This window comes from Onychomys torridus, chromosome 6 (assembly GCF_903995425.1).
Source record: "Onychomys torridus chromosome 6, mOncTor1.1, whole genome shotgun sequence".
In the NCBI taxonomy this organism is placed as follows: Eukaryota; Metazoa; Chordata; class Mammalia; order Rodentia; family Cricetidae; genus Onychomys; species Onychomys torridus.
The window spans coordinates 60,982,858-61,008,286 of record NC_050448.1 but is presented as its reverse complement, the minus strand read 5'-3'; the positions used below and the strand labels follow the sequence as shown (position 1 = coordinate 61,008,286).

Below are 25,429 nucleotides of genomic sequence, written 5' to 3'. Positions count from 1 at the left end.
GAGCTTGGCAGTAAGTCATGTTCTGTGGCCAAGTGTGTGATGGGTGTTCAGTAGAGAGCATGAAATTGCTGTCCGGAAGGTTTCTGCTACTTTGTTTGTTTATTCATTTATTTGTTGGTTCTGAGATTTAATCACAAGGCCTGTGCATACAAGGCCTGTGGAACTATACTCCTTCATTACTTTTTGAAACATTTCTTTCAGAGAAGAATATATGTATTTCTTTCAACAGAAAGAAGTTGAACTTTTTGAGTGGTACCATATTGTGCAACTATTCATAGAAATAAAAATAGGCAGAATGAAGCATTGAGGCATGTGTTAGTATTGTGCTAGACTGTCATATTTGCTGTAGAGCCACAAGGCTACTTCATTCATTACAGCCAAGCAGACCCTGAACCCGCCCTTCACGAAGCACTTAGAAAGCTTAGAAAAGTTCACTAGATTTCTCAGGCAGTGTTACTAACAGTCTGTGTTTTGTATAAACATTATTTGATCATTTTCTCATGTTGGGACTTTCTATTTTTATTTTGTTTTATTTCACACTTATTTATGGTATGTGTGAAGCATACATACACACACACAAACACACACACACAGATTTATGCAATGGGGTGTATGTTGAGGTCAGAGGATGGCGTACAGTGGTCAGTTCTCCCCTTCCTTACTGTGGGTTCTGGGGCTCAGACTGGGGTTGTAGGCTGGCTGGGAAGCACATTTAGGCTGAACCATCCTGCTGGCTCCCTGTGTTGAGATAAAGATAAGTCAGTGAAATGTATTTCAATTGAGGTGCTGCTGTGGAAAATACAGTTACAGGGTCCTTCTCTCATCCTGTTGGGAAACTGAGACATTTTATTTGCTTCAGTTTTTGTCATTAACCCTTTTTTTATAATTTGTCTTGAGTTTTCCCCTTTGTTTCAAACTATTTTCCGGACTTTACCTGAGGACAGTATATAAGATCTCTAGACCCCTTTCAGATGGCTCTCCTTCCAGAGCGAGTGATCATTTCCTCCTGTGAACTCCCCGAGTGATTAGGACCTGTACTTCATCCTGGGTTGTGTGTGATGCCCATCACCAGGGGTGGAGGATATCCACAATAGTGAGGCAGCCTGTCGTCTTTGTCTTTGACTCTTGAAACTCTCCACCTTTGCTGTGGTGAGATCCTAATGCAAATAGAAGAAATGAATGTCCATAGCCTGCTCTTCCTGTATTATAATAAAAACAAGTCCAGCTATCAGATTGATTCAAGAGCTTTCAGATAATCTTTTAAAGAGGCAGGCTCACTATTACTGGCTTTTCATCACAGGGATAAAATACCTATACTAGTCAGCCTGTAGAGAGAAAGGTTTATTTTGCCTTGCTGTTTTAGAGGTTTCATTCCATGGTGGGTTGGCCTCCCTCCTTTGGAGTCTGGGAAGTCGCACACGGTGATGACAGAGCTATAAAACCTTTTACCTCTGGTCTTTCTTCCTGGGGTGTGTGTGTGTGAGGGGAGAGGGTATGGGGAGTGAAGGGAGGAAGAGAAGGCTCTAGAGATAGGAAAAGAAGGATCTAGAGTCTCAATATCTCCTTCAGGGCCATGCCTCCAGTTTCTAAATCCTATTGGGCCTTACCTGCCATTTCCCTGTAGAGCCACAGACTGCAGACCATGTCTTTAGTACATGGGTCTTTGGGGGACTTCTCCAAACCGTAGCACACACCTTCAAGGACTGTAAATGCTAAAATTTATAAGGACGCTTTGGGAACTGAGCATGGCTGTATTGCTTGTCTATACTGAAGGGAGAAAAACACTATCCCTAGTCTGCCTATTACCTTTGTTCTCTGTGTGAAGTTCTGCATTGTCTCCCTTGCTGTGTGTAAGATTACTGCTGCAGACATCTATTACTAAATTATCTTTTGTGCTATCTTGGTGTCCCAGAGCTGGGAGAAAGGCAAAATGGATTTTTTATTTTGCACATTATGAAATCATATTCAAATTATTTTAACATGATAGTATGACTTACCTCTAGAGTCTAGGAAAGATGTCAGTCTTTAAACCACAAAGGAGTTCGAAGAATTGAAGAAAGAAGAAAGTTGGAGCAGGAACCAGGGAAATAGGCACTTAATTGCTGGTCTGTTCTTTGACAGATTTTTACAGTCCATGTGGCTACAAGAGTTCTTTGCAGCATGCAGAGTGCACTGTGACTAATGTGTGAATGCAATGGCATATTTTGAAGTTTTTTGAATTGCAAATACAGTGCTTTTTGAAAATAAAGTCCCGAGAGTGGATATGGAGAACACGAAAGTTAAGTGGTGTGAAAGTATGAAATCCTTGGGGACTCCTTAGAACCACTTGCTTGTGGAGTTAAGGACAGCTACAGGAGTGGGGTGCCCACATGACTTCCTCGTGGGCACATAGGCAAGCCACTCTGCAAGGCAGGAATCTCACACACCAAGCCCACTGCCATCTTGGATTCCACCCGGAGGTGCTGGCAACTGTCCCTCCAAGAGGCCGGTCTGGTACAGATGGAATGTCAAGCCAGGAGCTTCACAGAGGAGTCTCTGCTCCAGATACACAAGCTTGGGGGATGAATCAGTTAAACCACAGTAACAGTTGCCAGCTTTTAACCAAAATAAATAAATAAATAAATAAATAATAAAATAAAATAAAAAAAAAAAGGATTTCTTGAAGATACTGGAAGCTGACGGGATCTCTAGGAAGAATTAAGACTGGACTTGGGGAATACAAGCAAGCGGGGACTTAGCAGCTAGAATGACTGTCAAAAGAAACTGCTGGGGACACTGCCACCTTTGCCACTAACACAGTTGCTCACATGAGGAACTCTGCCTCCCTCCCTCCCTCCCTCCCTCCCTCCCTCCCTCCCTCCCTCCCTCCCATCTTCTCAGTGCCTGCTGCCCTGCCTCCGGTGAGTCACTGTGGTCACATCTTGGTCATGTGACAGTACCCTAGCTGCAAGGGGAGCTCGCAAAGCTTGGCCAGTTCCAAGTTCAGAAGCTGTAGTGTGGAAAACGTACAAATGTTGTCAGGTAGGTCCTGAATAGCCACCAAATAACAAAGGTCTTTGTGATGAATCAACACAGGCTTAGAGATGGCAGACCTAGTGGGGGGCAGGAACCTCTGGCCAGAGGAAGAGAAGGAGCTGGGAGGAAGAGCCTTAGAAAGACTTGTGCAGAGATGCACAGAGAACGAGGAGCCAGAGAGGGGTAGACAGGATGGTGCAGCTGTCAAGGAGGAGGGCATACAGGAACAGTTTCCTAGAAACCCAGGGAGGGCTGCTCCAGAGATGGCAGCCAGCAGAGAGATTAAGGAAGCTCACCAGGACTCCACGGCGGGCACACGCGTATGGATCACTAGTGCCTTTAGCAGGAGAGTGGGAGGGCTACAGGATAATAAGGAAAGGGCAGGCCATGAAGCCAGGGGTTCCCAGTGTGTCCACATCCCATCTCTACCCTGGAGCAGGAGGGCTTTGGCAAATGGTTTGGCAAATTTGGTCATTTCCTCATGTATGAAATTGGAATGTATGCTAGTCGACTTCCTGTTACCTGAGGTAACCAACCCTTCCATAAGTTTCTGTTGGCTGGTGGTTTTAGAGTGTCCTGCCAATGACCAGGTGGGATAATAGCTTATATGTCAGTGGTGGGGAACACACATAAAGCAAACTGTTCACTTCATGGTCTGGATCCACAGAAGACAAGTCAGTAAGGCCTGCCTCAAGATGGGCATTTTCTGTCTCTGCGGGGATTGATTTGTGGTACAGCTGCACACTGTGCAAAAACTAAATTCTCAAAGGCCTCTGAGAACTGGAACTGAGTCCTAGAAATGCCTGTTGTTTGTTCGGGGGAATGGGTATCTCATTGGGGTACATACCACTGAGAAGAATGGATGCAAAGGTATCCATGCAGGAAACCTTTCCTTCACAGAGGCCACAGGTCTGGAAACATTTCTGTTACTGCCATAGTGTGTTGTTGTGAGCAATGAGAACAGTCTAGTGAGTAGGTCCTTAATGTAAAATGTCTTAGAATGGAGACATGAACATTATTTCTTCATGGAGTAATTTGTTCCTCCTTTTTGATACAGAGGCTTTGTGATATGAGTATGTACCATTTCTTTTGTTTATTTCTCCTTTTTGTTCTTATTCATTGGCCAAAGCCATTGTCTTGGCTTTAAATTGTTTTTAAAATTTGAATTTTTAAGAAACCTGCTGTGCTGTCTAGGTGTTGGAACAGTTTATTAAAAGGCAGCCAGCTTGATAGATGGTAAGGCTCTGAGTGCCGCTGTTGGAAAAGACCGTTGAGGAGTATAGAGAAGAGTTAGGTTCCTTGCCTGCTTCTTCCGTGGTAGTCACTGTGTGGTTCCATTCAGTTGTGTGGAAAGAGCAGGCCATCCTTTGAAGCAGTGCGTGGTCATTTTTTTAGGAGGGAAGCCTAGCTGGCTCTGTCCGCCGGAGCACGGTTGAGCACCTGTGGACCTGGCCAGCACACCCGGTGGTCCCAACAGAACCTTTTCTGGGAGCCGCTCCAGGCTCAGGCTGGCCCTGCTCTGCTGTCTCCCACCCACTCCCTCTCTCTGCTTCCGTTCTCAGCACGTCTGGCTATGGCCTCCATCTAGTGTTCAACTGTGGTAGCTGTTCATTGAGGTTCCTGTCATACAGCCCCATCCCTGCACTCTGTTGGAGCTGGGGCTGGAACTCAGTAACAGAGTGGTACCAGCCTAGCATACCTGAGGTACCTGAGGTCCAGGGTTCCCCCATGGTTAAAAAGAAAAAGAAACCTTTGCTGTTTTTTTTCCCCAGGAAGGTCCTCATTTTTCTTGGTAGGAGAGCCTTGGGGTTTGCCTGCTCGCTCACCCACACACCCAGGTTGTGGCCTAAGGAGGTCATGTTTCTTACCTGTCCCAGTGCTTCCATGGTTGAGAAAGGTGGAGCATTGTCTTTGAACAGATGACAAGCCCCCTGAACAGCCTGAAGAGCTGGCTATAGTTAATTCATTTTCTTGTCTAAGCTCTTGTTTCTAAAAGGGTACATATGACCCCAGCAGCTAGATAAAGGTGGAGTAAGGAGTCTATGTGTCTACATAGTTCTGAGAATGTCAGTTACATCCAGCACCGCACACCCATTCTGCAGAAGAGGGAACTGAGTCCTGCACCATGGGATCTTATTACAGCTGCATCTGACTCAAAGTCTCATTTCTGATCACACGGCTTTTCCCTTGGACTAGCCACCGTTTCAAGCTTATTTTTCATTTAATTTTATTGTATTTGGTTTTATTTTATATGTATAGAGAAACATGTGGCCAGAGTTTAGGGAAAAGAGAAAGACAGAAGAATTTGGATCATTTAGACAGAGATATGCCTTTTTAAAAAGTATGGCATGCCTTGATCTGGGTCATTTAGACAAAGATAGACCTTGCTTCTAGCTGTGTCTGGCTGCTGAAAGGGTTCTGTTCTCTGCAGAAGGTGGGCATCTCTAAAATAAGGATTTAAATAAGCTGTAGATCAGAAGTAAAGCTTGCTGTCGGCTCGCACAAGGTTCTGGGTTCAGTCTCAATCACCATCTTCCAGCAGGATGGAGTGTGAGGAATAGTGGGTACATAGATAAGAGTGACAGGGCTTTACCACCTGTGTGGTCCATCCCTGTCGCTATCCGGGAAGCAGGACTGCTCCTCCTGTATTGTTCTCTTTTAACAGATCCAGGGTAAGAATTTAAAATACATAGCTTACGTTGGGCTTCGGCAAGATGCCTGTGTTTCCTTTGTGCCATATAGGACCCCCTAGAGTAAAAGAGGCCAGGTGAGATTGGACATTCCTGCATAATGGGTTCTGAAATGTCAAAGTTAGCATTGGCTTGTGGAACAATGGAGGGGAAAAGGTGGCTCATTGTTCATTTGCTGGGGCCTCTAAGGATTATTTCTTTGAAGGTGTTGGTTTGGAAATGACTTTGGCTTTCGAACACAGATTAAGTTCTTAGCACTGATAATTTGAGGATAAGTTTTGACATCTGTATGTGACTAAATTATGGCTACTAGCTACTTACTCACTGCTGGAAAGCCAGCCACCTTTTCTCCTTAACTTAGCACCACAGTAATGAACACAAAGGATTTCTGTGACTCCTAGAAGTGTGGGACTTCCCCATTAGCTAGCAGTGCTCAGTCTGCAGTAGACCTTTAGTCTAGCTCAGTTCTGACATTTTCTGTCTTGTCAGAGCCTACAGACCAAGACCAGTCCCCAAGGCTCTTCCCCACTTGAGGGTCAAGCCACAGGCCCACGTTCTTTCACTCATGCTTCTGACCCACAGGCTGTAGATAAGGTTCCCTCAACCCCCAGGTTTTTGATACATTGGATAGAGCCACTCACAGATGTCAGGGAAACATTTGTTCCCTGTTCTATTTATTATAAAGGGTATTGCAGAGGACCCGCATGAGTCAAGGCTTATGGGGAGGCAGGCAGGAAGGTTGAGGAAGGATCAGGATGAAGAAGGTCTTTTACCTAAATAAGGATGGCTCTGAGGCTTTAAGACAAAGGTTGGGCAGGATCGGTTTCAAAGATTTATTGTGAAAAGTGATATTGTAGTTTGTGGGGCCTGCCTTGGGGAGGGAATTGTAATCTCAACCAGCAGCCATCCTGTCTGGTAGCTTGTGTGAGAGGACTCTTTAGATCAATACTGCCTCTTATGGGCTTTTACCATTGTTGTTGTTGTTGTTATTATTATTATTTACCATTATTTTAGCTTAATGTTAAACTTCCATATGCCTTGATATGTTTTCTAAATTTTGTGTGTTTTCTAAATTTTCAAAGCAGGTGAGACCGGTAAAAATCTACTAATGAGGAAAATGAATCTTTTCTTTGAGTCTAGGGTAAAAAAAATCACTGATGGGATTTTGTTTTTCTATTTAAAGTTAGAGAAATTTGGGGATATTTCTGCTGCATAATTTACATTGATTCCTCAGTTGCCTGGTTTTTGTTGAGTACATGAAATTTCTGATTGTGGAATTTGAAAATGTGTTGTGTGGGATGTAGTCCAGGTCTGTGTTTAATTTATTCTATTCATAGACAGTCACTGTCACTCCATTGGGACCTCTCACTCCAGAGGCCAGCATGGACATTGAGCCCCAGTGGCCTTTCCATTTGTCTTCTTTGCTTTTTTGGTTAGATGAATGTCATCCTCTTTGTAACATGATCCTATGGTTATTACATAAACCATGTTCAGGCTTGAAGCAAAGGCTTTTTGTCCTCTGAACAGCTGTAAGCTAAGTACTGTGGTCCCCTGACTCTTTAGATAATAAGGCAGACACTGACAAATTAAGTTACTGACCCACTCAGGACAGGAAGGCAGTGGCCATGAGTGTGGAACCAGGCTTATGAGACCTCTGCAATCCAGGCTGTTTTCCAGTGGGCTAGGCTTAGTTGGTTCCTTGAAGGTCGTTTGGTGCCTAAACTTGATAGCATTCTCTAGTCCAGCTGCTACAGATCTCAATTAGGATTCTGGCTATGCCTCTTTGTGAGCCTGGTGAGTTGATGAAATCCTCCAGACTTCATCTGTCCACTTGGAAACCATGTACAAAACCTGATGATCAACTTACTTCTCACTGCACTAGACAGGAAGACTGCTATTAATTGTTGTTGCTCATTATTAATGCAGCACATTTCTGTAGCTTCTCTAAGGCTGCTATGTTTCTCCTGGAATGCTAATCCTTGACTAGCTTAGTATGGAGAGTGGGTACCCTTGGTAGACAGATGAGATTTTCACTTCTGTTCTGGAGGCAGCTGGTGGTCTTTTTTACAGGCAAATCGAAGCATTAGTGCTGGACTTTGGTGGTTTGGAGGAGTCCAGTAAGCAGCACACCTCCTCTGTGTCCACTCTCTGTAGGGTGGAAAAGTTGACGACAGCTAGGTAGATGAGACCAAAGCGCTGCTTTTATTATTAACACAGCTGGTATTGGAGATAGGATGAAGACTAGGTACCTCTAACCAAGAAAGGACGGGGGAGGGGGATTAGAGGGTGTGAGGAAGGGCATTTGATGATGATGCAGAGGGACGGAAGAAAAGACTGCAGCTGGAATAGTGAGTGAGGACTGTGGGGCTGGGTCTCCAACCCTCTGTAGATTGTGCTTTCAAGAAAGATCTGCTAAAGGTCACAAAGTTACTAGCTGGAAGATTAAAGGTCCAGCTGGACCAGCATCCTGGGGGCTTTTAGGGAGGAGGAAAAGATGGCAAGATTCTATTATGGAAAGCTATTTTGAGTCTCCAAATAAAACACGCTTACTTAAGGAGCTTCTCGAGTTAAACATCTCTGGGTTATGTAACTTTCAAATTGTCCTATGTCTGTCTGTCTGTCTACCTATCTAACTAATCTATCTAGATGTTTATATTTTTGTTGTATTTTTATTATATTTTTCATTAACGTGTTTGGTATGTTTTCCTACTGGATTGATCTATGGCCATTGACTTTCAAATAATATTTATTTTATTTTATGTATATAATGTTTTGCTTGTATGTATGCATATATGTGTAGCATGTATGTGCCTGGTGCCCAATGGAGTCAGTCAAAAGGGCAGTCAGGTCCCTTGGAACTGGAATTAAAGATGGTTGTGAGTCACTATGTAGATGCTGGGAACTGAACCTGGATCCTCTAAAGAGTGGGAAGTGCCCTTAACTTCTGAACCATCTCTCTAGCCCTGTGACCTTTAAAAGGAGATGAGATCACAATAATGAATAACCAGTGCTAAAAGTGTGACTCACCATGTGAGATTTTATGCGATTCTTATTCTTAAAAATAGATACCATGAACAATGGTTCATATTTATATTTCCAGCACTCAGGAGTTTGAGATCAGCCTGAGCTGCATAGTGAGTTAGCAGCCTAGCCTGGGCTACAGAGTAACTCATCACAAAAAAAAACAAATATAAAGGACTAAAATGCAGACCTTGTTGGAGATTATGCCTGCTTTCAGGAGCTGGCCTGGCTACGACACACAGACCCTTCTCTGTTGACCTTTAGTCTAACAAATTTAGGGGCCAAGGTGTCCTTACACCTACTTTACCTGGGTGGTTTTCTTTACACTGGGTATATGAAGATCGGCCCATTATCTGATTTCATGTAGAAAGAAACCTACTAATCATTAAGTGGGGCCTCATGTCATCCCCATGCTGACAAGATCTGTACACTTGATAAATGTTATATTAACTGTAAAGTAAGAATGTCAAAAGTTTTTTCAACTCTAGTTCATATTTATTTGTAAGGGAGTAAAATTATATCTCTTGAATTTAAAGTTGATGGCCTATGTACATGACTGCAACATCTAAAATTTAAAATTATAGCAATTAATGTCTCTTCTTTTTTCTTGTCTTTTAGCTTCTCTGAGAAACTTTTTATTGGAAAAGGCTTACATTTTCAGCCATCAGTTCTAGATTTTGGAATACAGTAAGTATCTTTTTATTATAATTCATTATATTTGTATTTATCTCCAGTATATCTTCCTAGATTTTTTTATTTTTAATTATATATGTATGTGTTGGGAGGTGTGGTTATGTGCAGATGCCCACAGGAGCTAGAAGAGGGCATTGTATCCTAGAGCTGGAGTTACAGGCATTTGTGAACTACCCAGTGTGGGTGCTGAGAACTGAGGCCCAGTCTTCTGTAAGAGCAGTGTAAGCTGATACCCACTCAGCCCTCTCTCCAGCCCCTATTCTTGGTGTATCTTTTATATGATGATATATACACAGGGTTGGTTGGTTGGTTCATTCATTCATTCATTCATTTATTTATTTCGAGGCAGGGTTTCTCTGTGTAGCTTTTTTGCGTCTTTCCTGGAGCTCGCTCGGTAGACCAGGCTGGCCTCGAACTCACAAAGATATCTGCCTCTGCTTCCCAAGTGCTGGGATTAAAGGTGTGCGCCCGGCCACAGTGTTATATTTTAAGCATATTAATAACATGATAGGATATCTAAGCTGAGACTTGTAAAGGAATATTTCCATGAAAGGGAGAGTGCAAAAGTTGTTTGAAGTCCTTTCTTGATTTTGTTGTTGCTTGCTTTGCAGTGCTAAGGATGGAAGTTAGGGCCTTGTCCATGCCAGGCCTACGCTTTCCTGCTGAGATGTACATTAGCTCCCCGTTAGTTATTTAATGATACGCTTTATACCGTTTGATAGTGACTAGACTTCAGTAGGAAGGCAATGTCAAGCCCCTGGTTTTCTGGAATAAGTTGGATTCTTTTCTACTATGAAAACCGCGTACTGATGGTTTCTGAATTCTTTGAGGCCAGAAGTAGTTGTTGACCTTTCCTGCCATGCCTTCAGCCTGGAAGTTGTACTCTAGCGACAGTATCTGGAGTCAGTTGTGGACATTTGGGTAGAGATGGTGAGATCAGCTGTGAGGAGACTCGGTGTTAAGAACCATGAATGAAGACATTCAGGCTTTGGGATCCCACGAGGAAGAGGAGGTGGAGGCTGGAGAGGAGGCAGCTTAGAACTCTTGTCTGTGATGCAGTTCAAACTTAACAACTGTACTGAGCTCCTCGTGTGCAGAGGAAGGTGGTGTTAAAAAGATATATCCTCAAATTGGCCTCCTTGAAGCTTTGCGGAGGCTCACAGGGCCTGCTGCCACACTCCAGGAGTTCAGGCAACGCTGGTGGAGTCACGTGGTGATGAGTGACCACCAGGCAGTGGGGTCAGTGGCTCTGGGCACTCATCTGCCATTTTTGTCATTTCCTTCTAAGTTTCTGAAGCCAGAACAACAGGGGCGGACGGACTTGGAAATGAAATGTCTTGCTGAGATTACTTAAAGGAAATTTTTCTAAAAGGAGGAAGAGATAAAATTGTTGAGGTATTTTACTGACTTTACAAGATTCTAGGTGCTGATTTAATCACTTTATTATTTAATTAATGACAAGGTCTTACACTATAGCTGTGCTGGTTTGAAAGTTGCAGAGATCTGCCTGGCTCTGCCTCCTGAGTGCTGGGATTAAAGGCATGTGCTACCATGCCCAGAGTATTTTGTATTGAATTACTATATTTTTAGTTTTAGATAAAGAAACTTGTTAAAAGCTGAGTTTATAATCATTTAGCTGATAATGTAAATAAGATGACTTATAGTCTCATTAACTTCAAATCTGAGTGAGTAGTTCACACACAGTTTTTTTTCTTTAAGGAAAGTGTGTGTGTGTGTGTGTGTGTGTGTGTGTGTGTGTGTGTATGTGTGTGTGTGTGTATGTGTGTGTGTATGTGTACATACGTGTACACTCGTGCTCAGTTCCCAGCCCTCACCTGACAGATCAGAACTGTGAGTAGCCACCGTACCTGGATTCCCTCACTTTCCTGGTCCAGCATTTGCCCCTATTATTTTGACATTAACCTCAGACAGACAGCATACTTTCTCCTAGCTTGGTTTCCGTTTTAGATGCAGAATTGGGATCTTGTTGCCACTTTCTCTTCCTTCCGTTCCCTGGGAGCTTATTCTAAGGGTTAACATTCTGCTGGTTCCAAGACCTCAAGTGCTAATCATTCATACATTTTCATCATTCTTTTGTCATATTAAATTAATAGATTATCTTCCAGTTGTCACTACCAAAGGAAATCCATACCCTTTTAACACATGTAAAAATAGAATACTGAAAAGGAGGCTAAAAATAGCCAGTTAAGGAGGCTTCTGTCTCAGCTGGGACGGTGGCTGCAGTCACCCTGCTATGGAGGGAACTACCATCTCTTCTTAATGCAGTTCTTGGAAACCAGAACACTTGTGCGCAGTTATGTGCATAGTATGTAAAGCATTGGGGAATAAGTTTAAATAGCTTTGTTGATTGCTTGGTGCCTTTTTCTTAAAGCCACTGAAGTCTCTACTCATTTATGGCAAGAAAGGCAGATAGGAGCCCAGCTCTCTGGTTTATTAAGGGACCCTTATGTTTACAATAGGGTTTTTGTTGTTTTTTTTAAGACAAGGTTTCTCTGTGTAGCCCTGGCTGTCCTGGAACTTGCTCTCTAGACCAGCCTGGGCTTGAATTCATAGATCTGCCTGCCTCTGCCTCCCAAGTGCTGGGATTAAAGGTGTGTGCCACAATGCCTAGTAGTAAAAGATTTTTTTTTTTAATTGAATTATATTTGGGGCTGGAGTGGTAGTTCAGCAGTTAAGAATGTTTGCTGCTATTTTAGAGGCCCCGTATTGGGCATCTCACAGCTACCTGTAACTGCAGCTCCAGGAGATCTGACACCTTTGTCTGAACTCTGTGGATGTCCTCCCCCAATATACACGCTTCTGGCGTGCACTCATTCAGTTGATGCATACACTTACACATAAATGAAAAAAAAGTAAATAAAATTAAAACACTGAAAGAACCAAGGCTTTAATCACACTAATGTGTATTTTATTTATAAGTGGAGGTTCTAAATTATTTATGATTTAAAATACACATCAGATGTATTAAAATCTTCCATTAAGATGAGCACTTAAAAAAGTATCCATGAAAGCTGGGATAAAGTGTCCAAACATGGAGCAGAGAGAAACAACATGCATATCGTTCTTCCTAAGGTGAACTTTTCCCTTTCTGAGGCAGAGTAACCCGGCTGCTCTGGACTTGCTGTGTAAGGTAGCAGCCTTACGATCCTGCTAGGATAAACTGCACATTTCTGTTATTAGAAAAATTGGAACAAAATTAAAGAAATACGAGTACAACACATGAGGATTTTGCTTAAACTGGAATAGGTTTATTTTGGAGCCATACTAATAAGAACCGTGGATTTGGGTAGCTGGAAGAATGACTTGCAGGCTCTGCTGCACCCTAATTGAACTAGTGAATTCAGTGCTAGACAGTAGGGGTCAGATGAAATGACCCAGACCCATTGCAGATGGCTGGGCTGGAGGCCCCTCCTGTGCTATGTGGTCCTCCTGCTAGGCTGCCAGCCAAAGCCCTGGTATTACGATCTCTCCATTAGACCATTACCGGGAGGTTGGCGGGAAGTTTTCAGATCGTGTGTGAAGCTTTCTGCCTGTACAGGTTTTTGTTTGTTGTTTTGCTTTTGAGACAGGATTTCTCTCTGTACCTCAGGCCTAGAACTTGCAATTCCCCCACCTCAGCCTCCTGAGTGCTCTCCTATGGTGCTGACTGAGTTCCATGAAAACTCCCTCTCTTCCCTCTTTGAACTATCACAAAAATGTATTTGCCAAACAGTTCAGTGTGAAAATGTACTTACTCCAGTATTAGGAGTAAATTAACATAGGCTGTTTGGAGGAGGGATGTGGATTTCTGTGCTGACCAGTGGTCCCATAAACTTTTTCTAAGACTTGGATGCTGTGGTTTGGTTTCTTTGTATTGTTCTTTTGCCACCTCCATACATCATCCATCAGTCCTGTGAGAAAGGGAAAAATTCCGCCTAATATTCTTTGGATATGTCTGCCACCACTTAATTTCAGTGATAACCTTTTGTGCACACGTTTCTTCAGCTTAGGAGGCCGGGCCTTGATCCTCGTGTTTTTGTGGTGGGCTCAGAGAAGCTTTCGTGGTGATGCAGTTTCTTATCTAAATATATCTTGATTTAAATGAGAACCCTAGATATGCTAGTACATGCCAGAACATGTTTAGTTCTATAAACAGACAGACATGAAAGCACTTAATAACCCAGATGTGCTGAATTGTTACAACACAGAAAGAAACGGAGTCCGAGCGCAGATTGTTATTCGGCTTATGAAAATAAAGCTTGATCTCACCAAAGGATAACCAGTGAGTTTATGGGACTTCCTTACAGACCATGGATGAGGGGTTACTGATAAGAGCATGGCTAACCCCAGCTACTCTGGGAAGTCCTTACCCACCATGGATGATACCGCCCCATGGCTGTGTAGATGGTGCCTCTTTCCTTCAGGTCTCCACAGCCTAGATACTCTAGCCCCTCTCCAGCGTCACACACGATTAGGAAGACTTATTTTCCCAGCCCCTCCTGTCAGCTGTCAGCACATCCAGCTGTGATCTCTTGCAACCAGCTACAGCTGAACACACCATGATGGAGGCTTTTGGCCTTGAGGATAGAGCTGTACAATCTCCTCCTCCTCTTCCTCCTCCTCTTCTTCCTCCCCTTCTCTTCCTCTTCTTCCTTAAAATTTTTAGTGAATGTTGATAGCTCTCTGGGGTTTAAAAAAATACATGGGCTAGTGCTGTAGCTCAGTGGTATGCATGGCACCCTGGGCTCAGTCTTTAGCATAAATTGTGGTGTGTAAGTGTATGCATGTGTATGTGAGTGATACTGATAATCACAAGTATCTTGCCTTTCCATTTCCCCAACCAGGTTCCTGGGGCATCCTGCAGCGAAGCTTCTCTATGCGTACAACCCCAGCAGAGAGAGCGAGGTTGTGGTGAACTCGGTGTTTACAGCTGCTAGACATTTTCATGTGCCGCCTGTCCATTGCAGGGTGAGTGTTGATATCCCTTTTCCCTGATACCCATGTTTCCATCTTCTAGATTTTTGTTTGCTTTATGTGCACTTTTTCTTTCATTTTCTTTCAGAGCTTTAGTGGCTCTGCATACCTAATGGGGAAACATGTTTAAAGAAACTGTAGTAATGTATGTATATTTAGTATGGTTTTATCATGGCTAGAAAAAGTTTATACTATTGTTCTTAAGATTGCCATGGGTGCTGAGGCTTCAGTAACTAGTGCTGGGTTTATAGTTGTACCCTCTCAGACCTTCTCACAAAGCCAGGACTCCTGGTGAGCAGGGCTTTTGTGGTTAACTTGTATGGAGGCAGAGCTGCCGACCATAGTCTTCTGTAGTTTTTCAATGACCTTGAACTTCTTTAAGCTTTTACTTATTTTGGTTACTATATCTGCTTGATGTTACAGTATTCACAAACTACTGAGACCAAGGAAATGTTAACAGAGAAACCCCTCCACAGTTGGTTCGTGGTTGGTTTGGTTTGGTTTATGTGGATAAACACTGTCCCTGGGTTTAGTAATATGTCAACATATTTAATAATAAATCCTCACATGTACATTATCCTCTGTACTTAAATAGAAACAGAACTGGGTTAGCTAATGACAGGTGTGAACATGTGGGTGTGAAGAGGAGAGAGTAGACAGGCGAGGCACACGACTCACTCTGGAGTGAGAGCACGGGGCAGTTATCTGCGAGGAGTCGGCAGTCTGCCCTGGAGGGTCAGTTTAGAGAGGGTTCAGGGCTCCGTGATGCTGAGAAGGGACACAGGATGTGCAGGGGACTGTCTGCAGAAGCAATCAAAAGGCAAGTCTGCCAACAGTTCTCTAGATGGCTGACTCAGTACTTTCCTTTCAGGTAATCCCAGCATTGGGGAGCACTTCCTTCAGAATCCTTTTCTTACCTACTGAAGAAGGAAGTACTGAAAGCCTGTTATTTATTAATACCTCGTCACATGGAGTCCTCTCCTACCATGTAAGTAACATTGCCTTTGGCCACATAGTTTGCCTGTTGATTTAGAGAACTTGACTATTTTTTTTAAAAGGACTCTTGGAGAGATTTCCTACCATTTCATGTCATTAAACTATTACCTAGAGTGATGCTAAATCTATCAACTTCCACTCTTTGTGTGCCACAGAACCTCCCCTGCAGCCTGATAAACCCTGGGTCTTGAAGTATCTTAGAATGAAGCCAAAACTATCTACCATACAGTTTTCTAGAGTAAAACCTAGCAGGCTCTTCTCTCTCAGACAGGAGAGAGGGGTGCACTAAGAGCCACTCAGACACTTGGCCTGCCTACTCTTGCTCAGGAGTACTTCTGGTCAGGAGACACTGCCCTGTGTGTGGCAGTCTGGAGCCCCCTGTTCATATCACTACTCAAATCAAGATAGTGAGAAGGGTGTGTGAAAGATCATTTTGCTGCCGGTGTTCACAGAACAGGGATCTTAACCCAAGTATGGTACTCGGGGCATCCTGAAGATGTGGCGCCGGGGAATCTAAGCATCAGATTTGGTTAGTTGTGCCTAATTCTCACCAGATTTCATTAAACACATCAGAAGAGGTGACCCTGTGAGGGCTTATGTGTCATGAGGAACATTTAGTTTTTCTTAGATGAGGGTAGATGGTCATCAGGTGCATGCAGACAAGGCGTTCTGACACTGACAGAGGCATGCTTCTCTTGCTTCCCTGCAGGTATCTGGAGTGGGCACTCACAGAGTCTCTACAGAAGGGTCTGCGGAGCAACTGCCGAACACATACTATCTGCTTCCGCAGGTCCAAAGTATTCAGCTTTCACAGACACAGGTCATTTTAATAGAGCTACTTTGAACTAACTTATAGAGTATGCACCACCTGTTCTGTTTAACGTGGTCAAGTTAGGGCACGCCTCTCTTGACTTTGAAAAGTTTGGACATATAGAAATAATAGATATATTCAAAGTGTCAATGAATGAAATCTGTGCATATCTCCCCCCCCCCCCTTTCTCTCTCTTGTGTGTGTAGGGCCTCATTCATGCTAGGCACGTGCTCTTTCTCTGAGCTATAGCCAGCCCTACATACATACTCTCAGCAGCCTCGAGCTGCTGCTTCACAGTTTATATAGCCCTGTTGCTACTCGATCAAATGGCCTATGTTTCTTTATTGTTAACCATTGGGCTATATGCTTATGTCTCGTTATTTTCCCTTTGCTCGTCCATGTCCTTGGGGTATAATTTCATGATGAGGCTGTAGTCAGAGACCATGAGCTGTTTTACAGGGCTTGTTAAATCTTACTGGCTGATTTTCAGGAAGACAGAAAGAACCACTAGAGCCACCAGCAGTGACAAGCCTCCAAAGATGTTTACGATCCTCTCTCTCTGATTCTTGCCCTAGCTGGTTATGGTTTATGGGAGGAAACACTTGGTTTTGTTTTGTTGGTTTGGTTTGGTTTTTTGAGACAGGGGCTTACTGTGTAAGAGAAAGAATAGTGAAGATAGAGACAGAGAATAGTGGAGATAAAAAAAGACGGAATAGTGGAGATAGAGACAGAGAATAGTGGAGATAAAAAAAGACGGAATAGTGGAGATAGCAAGAGATAAAGAATAGTGGAGATAGGCAGACAGACAGACATACAGACAGATAGAATAGTGGAGATAGAGACAGAGAATAGTGGAGATAAAAAAAGACGGAATAGTGGAGATAGCAAGAGATAAAGAATAGTGGAGATAGAGATAAAGAGAAACCGAATAGTGGAGACAGACAGAATAGTGGAAGCTGGTGTGGTGGCTTTGTAATGTATGACAGACACTTGTGAATAGGGCCTGAGGGAGCTTGGAAGCTAGCATGGACTCTGATATGCCGATAGTCATCACAGGTATATGTCAATAGAGAGATAGATGTATGTCCCTTCTGCCAGAGTAGAGGGAAATGACTCCTTTGGGGGACTGGGAACCTGGTTCACAAATTCCTGAAGAATGCTGGCTTTTCTCTCAGCTGCGAGCAATTCTTGTATAGTTCAGATTGAGCTCATTTCTGGATATATGAACTGCCTGAGACCTAACAGTAGCTACTACCCTTGTCTTGTCTCTGGATTCGTCTGTTCTCCTCACTTCACACAAAGGAAATGTGATCTTTTATGATTGGCATCTGTCCCTTAACACTTCCTAAGTTTCATCCGTATCTTCCTTCCTTTAAATTGCCAAATAGTATGTGCGTATGGGCTGCATCATACTGTGTGTAACTTCATCAAGTCAGACATTGAGTTGTTTTTGGCTGCTATGAATGTTGCTGCTGTAGGCATTTGTTTGTACGTTTGTGTGGAAATATCTTTGTTCTCTTGGATCTTGTCTTAGCTTGCTTTCTACTACTGTGATAAGCGCAGACCAAAAGCAACCTGGGGAGGGAGGGAAGGGCAGGAACAGAAAGCAAGAAATAAGAGGCAGGAACTGAAGCAGAGACCATGGAGGGATGCTGCTTACTGGCTTGTTCTCCAAGGCTTGTGCACACCCTGGACCAGCCCAGGGCCCACACTGATTAAGGGGCTTGAGCTTTCCCACATCAATCGTTAATCAAGCAGATTCCCCCCCAGACATGCTTACATGCCAACCTGACTAGGGCATCTTCTTAATTGAAGTCCCCTCTTCCCAGATGACTCTAGCTTACATCAAGTTGACAAACACAAACAAACAAGTAAACAAAACCACTAGCTAACACAGATGCATATCTAAAAGTGCAATTTTGTTAAGTCATGTATTTTTAGGAACTGTCAAAACTTTTAAAAAGTGCTTAACCTCATGGTACAGCACCACCAGCAATGTTCCTCATCAGCTTTGCCAACACTTCTTATCTGTCATCTGGTTTCCTTTAAAAACAGCCATCCTGATGGCTGTGAAGTCCTTTGATTTGCATTTCCATAATGACTAAATCCAAAATTGAAATTTGTGTATCGTTTTTTGAAGAAGTGTCTGTTCATATAGCTTGCCCTCCCTTTAAATACTGAGTTATTTTTTGTAGTGTGGGGTAGGATAGGGGTGCATTCATACCATTGTGAGGTCAGAGGACAGCTTCATTCAGTGTTCTCTCCTTGCACCGAATGGGTTTGGGGGATCAAACTCAGCCTTCAAGTATCGTTGTATCTCAATGCCCCCTCCTTTTTTTTTAAAATGGAGTTTTATGTAGACTAGGCTGGTTTTGAAACTCCCTCTGTAGCCAAAGATGACCCCAAACCTCTTATCCTACCTTTACCTCCTGAACACTGGAATGGTGTGTGCTCCACCGCCCATGTCTATGGTGCTAGGAGCATACCAAAGGCTTTCTGTAAGCTAGACAAGCCCCTGTTGTCTCTCTTCCTTTTCCTCATTTTTAACTTGTGTTGCCTTCTTGTTTGTGAGAAGTCAAAGCTCTCTGTCCTAGAGATTTGACTTTTATCCAAGTTCATGATTTGTAGTTTCTCCCAGTCTGGATGGAATCTTTTGATAGTATCCTTTGAAGCACTAAAGATACAGATTTTGATAAAGCTCAGTTTATCTGTTTTTTTTTTCCCTTTGGTTAATTATATTTTTAGGATCCCACCTAAAAGATCCAATATTATGAAGATGTACTCCTATGTTTTAAGGCTTTTGCAGTTTATATTTGCTTATGACCAGTTTGATTTCAGTTTTGTATGTGGTGTGAGGAAGATTTCCATACTCCAGGAGCCCCAGCCCCGCCTGTGGAAAGGCAGTGTGCTCTCACGCTGTTACTCCACACCCTCTCTCATTTCTCTTTTCAGATGGAGGTTTTCTCCTTTGCTTTCTGTTTAGACGAGGGTCCGTGGCTTTGCTTAAGTTGGCCCCTGTTGGACGTAGCCCTCTCCAAAGTCAGTCAGTTTGTCCGTCAGTCAACAGAGACTGTCCCAGTAAATAATTGGGCTGTGAACAAAGTCAGTGTCCCCACTCTTGTGCTGAGTAGCTTTTGACGTTTGTAGACCAAACCTTGACGGGAAGCAGCACTCAAGGGCAGTTTAGACACCGGAAGGTGTTCTCCATAAGGCAACTATTTCACTTTCCCTTAACTTAGTCATGGTTCAGAAAAGAAAGTTCATACAGTGTTTTTCAGGGCTTATTATATATACCCGACAGTAAAGTCTTACAAAGCTTAAACCTAAGAAGTAGCTGTGGAATTCCTGAAGACCTATCCCTTCTGTAACATGTCACAGTCAAGCTGTTTGCTTGTGTGTGCGCACTCCTCATGTTTGTGGGGCTGTTGTTGCCAGCTCCCCCTGACAGAGGAAAGTCCTTAGTTTCAGTATGAAAATTCTGTCTTGAGATTTTACTTCCGCTAATGGTGCTCGCCTAGGGTGGAGGGTTGTGCGTAGGAGGTTGTAATTCCTCCACGGGGTTCTGGGTGTCCAGTGTTCACAGCAGAATTGTGTTTTGTTGTTACTGTTTTTATTTTTCTGCTATTAGACCTAAAAGTTTCATGCACAAATAAAGAGTGAGATGTCTAGACAGAAATAAGTACATTATCAACTTAAAAAAATTGTTTCTTTAGTTCCATTGGAAGAGAGGTAACTTTATTATTTTAAGGATAAATGTGAAGTTAAGAAATAAAATTATTTTACATATTAATTGTCATTATATAAAAACTGAGACCAAGGTGATTTAAAAATATTTTCAGTGTAATAAGATTCAGAATGTGTGTGTGTGTGTGTGTGTGTGTGTGTAGGTGTAAGTGTGCCACTATGGTAGTGTGATCCGTTGCACACAGTGGGAAGTAGAAGCTCTTTAGCTTTGTTACAGCACAAGGCCATCCCTACCTAGGGCCCAGCAGTCCTCTCCATCCTTGGAGCTCCTGCCTCTCTCCTCTGAGCTTCTCGTCCTTCCCAGAACACACCATTCCTTTCTACCAGCTCCTCCTAATGAGGTTTTGCCCTGTTCTAAGTGTCCTGATTCCAAATTTGAAGACCCAGTTTGAATGCCAGCTCCTCATGAACTTCCCTGGGTCCTCAGTCAGCCCTGCGGCTGCTCTCCACAGCCCTGGGTCCACACCCTGTTGTAATACCCTCCCTCCTGCTCTTCAGGGGGTCTCGCAGACAGGGCCCACATTGACTTTCTTAGAATGTCCCTATCAGCTCACTGTGTAGTACGTTGAAGGCCACAGAGTTTTAAATAGAGAGGTGAGTCAGTGGGAATTTGAGTTGAGATCCCCAAATAGCACATCTACCAGTCATTCCGTCCAGGGGTGGTAGGACTTCACCTTTTCACCACCCTGACTGGGCCGACCTTCAGCAGTCTTACACCACAGCAGGTGACTGTATTCTTATTTTAGAAATGGCTGGAAGGACTTAGAGTTTAAATGACTTGGTTGGCGGGCAAGATTAGAGCTGGGATTGCAAATGGCAACTGAGTACGATTTAAATTTTTTCCCAAATGTAGTGAATGCCATAATGATTTTCCTCTGTATTGAATTATTCATGATACAGGAAAGAAAAATGCCAATAAATTTTTTTGCAGCATTTTTATTATGGCAACGAAATAGAGACAGTTTAAAGCTCCACAGTGGAAAAAGGGTTTGACCAGTTGAATTGTCAGCCTAGCAGCACATTAGAGCTCCTTCCAGACTATGACTGGGAGGTCCGCATGGAAGTGGTTGACAGTTGTGTAATGCCCGAGGGGGACTGTGTGCTCTTGTGATGTGGCTTTGTGTAGAGCGTCTGAATGGTGTATTAGCTCACAAGAAGGCAACACTCTTGTTTATGTCTTACTTTAGTTTCTGCTGTTGTGATAAGCAGCCCAGGCAAAAGCAAGTCGGGGAGAGAAGGGTTTATATGGCATACATATCCCCGAGTCCACTGAGGGAAACCAACGCAGGAACCTGGAGGCAGGAACTGAGGCAGAGGCCGTGGAGGGTGCTGTTTACTGCCTTACTTCTTATGGCTGGCTTGGCCTGTTTTTTTTTTTTTTTTTTTTTGTTTTTTTTTTTTTTTTTTTTTTATATACCATCCAGGAACACCTGCTCAGAGGCATGGCACTGCCCCCAATGAATTAATCAAACAATGACTAACAGACTTGCCTACAGGCTAGTCTGATGGAGACATTTTCTCGCTTGAAGTTCCCTTTCTCCAGATAACCCTAGCTTGTGTCAAGTTTACAAAAATACTAACCAGCACAGTTTATTTGCAATTCTTAATTATTAAAATATGATTACATTATTGACTCTTCCTTTCCTCTTTCTAGCCCCTTTTAAATCTATGACCTCTTTTTCTCTAGTTATTATTCTTGTAAACATAAAAATATACTCATAAATATATACATAGAGCATGCTGAGCCTGTTTAGTTTTGCTTGTATATTTGTTTTTAGAGTTGACTACCTGGAGTTGACCAACCATTTAGCAGGCTCGTCCCTGGGGAAGACCAGTTCTCTCAGCAGTCACTGATTGCCTGTAGGGGTTGCACCCCATGAAACATATTAAAAATTTTTTTTCTTCATTGCCTTCTTGGATCTAGGCTGCTCGGACATAGAGAATGGTATATTGATTTATTTGGTTAAAACAATTTTTGAAGCATGTGTTGTCCCATTTGTATTGTCTAAAATGCAATTATAAGATAATTTGGGAAATATAGAGAAGTTACAATTAACGGGAACTTGTGGCACATAGTTATACTATATGTGTGTGTATGTACACACTTGTGCATGGTAACACACTTTTGTCTGAAGAGAGTATGTTTTCAAGATATGCTGTGATTGTAAAAATTATGAATTTGTAAGAAAACATAGGAAACAAACCAGAGAAGTGAAGAGTGGAGGGTGTAACTGAGGTGTGTGTGGGATGGCTTTCAGCAATGTTTGTTGTATATGTGTATGAAAAAATCACACTGAACGCCACTGATAAGTACAGTCAGTATGGGTTATGTAAAAAAAATTACAAAGGCCAGCCAGACGTATGGCAAGGGTCACCTGTTGTCTTATGTAATTTTCTATTTTGTGTATGGGTGAGGGATGGTTCTCCATCAATGATCCTGTTGCTGGACTGTGATGAAGAAACTTTCTCCAGATGAGTTACTCCTAATACGCCTCTGGCCAGGAGTTATTATTATCCTTTTAGAATTGGCTCAGCCTTTGATGTTGGTGCATGATGTCAAGCCTCAGGCCTGCCAGGAACAGGTGTTGGAGCCTCATGGGAGGGTGTCCAAGTTGTTGCTGTTGGACTGCTACCTTCATGGGTGCTGATCCTTGTCAACTCAGTATGGCAGTGGAGTGGGGAAGTGGCAAAACCAGTGTGGAGAAGGAGGCGTGAGAGGCTTTTCCACTCACCACTAGGCAAGGGAGAGATCGAAAGGGCACCTTTTCCTTTAGAAATGTGCTGCACACACCTAATCTATGATACGGAGGGGAACACAGAAAATGGGGAAGTTTAAGGGCCCCATAGTGGTCTTCATCTCCTGACTATCCTATGTGAATAATAGAGTGGAATGAGCAGTTTTCTGAAACTCTTCTACAGTGTAGCTAAGGGATGTTTCTCTCTACGAAGTTATAAGCTGTATCAAGCTTTATGTCCTAACTAATAAATGATACGCTCTGGCAATATTACATGTAATATATTGATGAAATAATAATTGAGTTCACTAATAGAGAATTAAATAAATAATCTTAAAAGGAAATTATAAGCTGTTTATGAAATTCTGGCCTACAGTTGTTTTTAACTGCTTTCGAATATTCATTGTATTGGAATATTGTAGAAGCTTCTGTTCGAAGACTTAAAGTTACCTCAACAACACTGTTTTTCTCTGACCAGTTCTGAACCTGCTGCATGTGAAGAATCAGGCGTTAGAAAACTAGGTGCAGTTGGGCCAGGCGTGGTGGAGGGCGCCTTTATCCCAGCACCCAGAAGGCAGAACTCTGAATTCTGGCCAAGACCCTACCTCAAAATAGGAGGGGGTGGAGAGAAGAAGAAATCCAGCAGTGTGGTCCTGGACAGCCTGGGGTTAAGAGTTTGAGGCCAACCTGGGCTACATAGTCACAAACAACATCAAACCGAAAGAAGAAAGTTGAGCAAAGAAGAATTAGAGAAATAAACAACAGCTTAGCATGTTTATATGACTGAGGCATGTTCTCTGTTAATATCTGAGATGAGGTACTGTATCCCTGTCCCCAGGTTAGACCACCTGGGCCAGTGGAGGGCATTTTGCAGCTGAAAAACATATTCCCTCATCCTGACACAGAGAAAAGCCACTGGTCTCCCCTGCAGCACAGGATCCTTATCGGTTGCTCATCACTAGGAAGCACTCTGCCTCCTGGGAAGGCAGCTTGGGCCGAAAGAACAGAGAGCCAGGGAAGCGATTCTTGTGATAGTCCTCCAGTTTTAGAGTTGGGGGCCCCTTGACACATTATGGATGTGGAGGAGGAGACCAGCCTGTGGGCTTTCACCTACTGTGCCTGCCTCCAGGCTCAGAAGCAGCCCTTCCCCGTCTGTGGGTTAGAAAAACCCACTAGGTATGCTGAAGGTGACATGGTGTCCAAGCTTGAATGCTAGTTTCCTAGTCTTCCCTATCCCAGATCCTCAGCTTGCCCATCCAGTGATGTGTGGTGCTAGCGGGTAAGAAGAACCTCCACACCTGACCACCTGCACAGTAGTTGTGGCTCTGGGTTCTAGGAAGGTCAACTAACCTTCTTGTGCCATAGTTTATCCATGAAATGGTAATAGTCCTTCTTGGATAGCTAATGGTTAGATGGAGCTAAGAACTAGTTCTTGACACACAGACAGAATTCATTCATCACAACTTTACAGAGTTTTTTGAATCTAAACCTTCTTTTATGAAACTCTCAGGGAAAAATTTCAAATTCAGAATTAGTCTTCTGGCAAGATGTGAAAGTTGAAGGCTGTAGACCCATATCAAATGTTCTTGGCCCGTGAGTTCATAGACAAAGAATTTGAAGTCCTTCCTTGTTTTCTTTGTCTTGGCTAGAGAGCTTTTCCATGCCTGTGTGTGCAGCTGGGGAACCTCTGGCGGCTACATCCAGGGCTCCCTCTCCTAGACTGTATGTGGATCCCAGGATGAACCCTAAGGTTCTTCTGAGCCTGTCTTACATCTAAAGTCCTAGTTGGATCCCCAAGAATATCACAGCATCAACCTTAAGCCACTGAAACTGGAAAACATGCTCCTCCCCCACTCTGTAGACACCAATCCTAAGCATCATTTTTCCCAGTGTGAAGATGGATACAGTGTCTTGGTTCAGCTGGTTGTTTCAAGTCCAAGACCTTTGCATGTACTCCTTGGTGGGTGGGTATGACTGTTGGTCAAAAGGCTAATTGGGTACTGTGGAGTTGAGAGGGGCCGCCTATCAAGGAGGTGGCACCCAAGTCACTGGACCCTCCTTCAGAGCTTGGCAGTATCTAAGAACAGCATCTTCGTTCCTAGGTTTGGTTTCTGCTCCACTGCTTTGTGGGTTTGTTTATTCCTTGTGTTCTGTTTGCAGTGCTCAAATGAACGGTGTCTAGACTCTGCAGCCAGCTAGGTGTGTGTGTGTGTGTGTGTGTGTGTGTGTGTGTGTGTGTGTGTGTGTGTGTGTGTGTTGCATGTTGCTCTCAGTAGATTCCTCAGTAAGTTGGGGTATGTGTGTCTGTGTGTCCCAGATGGGGAGTCCTCAGCCTCGTGCTCTCTGTTCCTTCTTACGTTGTGTGGGAAGTGATTTGCCTCTAGTGCTCTGGCTCTCTGCCATGCCCATTATGAGCAAGTGTCTGTTACTTTAACTAGCAGGTAAGCATGCTTGCTGCACAAGCCTGAGGCTCTGGGGTCCAATCCCCAGCAGTCCAGATGCCTGTAATGCTCCTGCTGTAGGGTTGGAGACAGGCAGTTTGTGGCAACCAGCCCAGCTCCAGAGTCAAAGCGTGCCTGTCTTAAAGGCATTAGGTGGAGAGTGCTAGAGCAGGTGACCTGCTGTCTGACTCTAGCTCCTGCACATGTGGCCTCCCCCCATTTTTTAGTAAATTGAAAAGAAGAGGAAAGACTGACTTTGACTGGTGTTTTCAGCCTATGAATAACATGTTGAGCAAGGCAAGGAGGTGT

General features: G+C 43.4%; 1 protein-coding gene across 8 annotated transcripts in view; it reads left to right on the top strand.

Annotated features, from left to right (window-relative positions):
- The window catches only part of Tmem131l (transmembrane 131 like), a 140,882-nt gene that overhangs the window by 62,940 nt on the left and 52,513 nt on the right, over positions 1 to 25,429 (top strand). For all 8 annotated transcript variants that reach the window (XM_036190443.1, XM_036190445.1, XM_036190442.1 and 5 more), the window contains exons 4-7: positions 9,345 to 9,413; positions 14,264 to 14,387; positions 15,265 to 15,381; positions 16,099 to 16,209. In XM_036190443.1, coding sequence (XP_036046336.1) covers positions 9,345 to 9,413; positions 14,264 to 14,387; positions 15,265 to 15,381; positions 16,099 to 16,209 — 421 coding nt within the window. The remainder of the gene's footprint in view (positions 1 to 9,344; positions 9,414 to 14,263; positions 14,388 to 15,264; positions 15,382 to 16,098; positions 16,210 to 25,429) is intronic.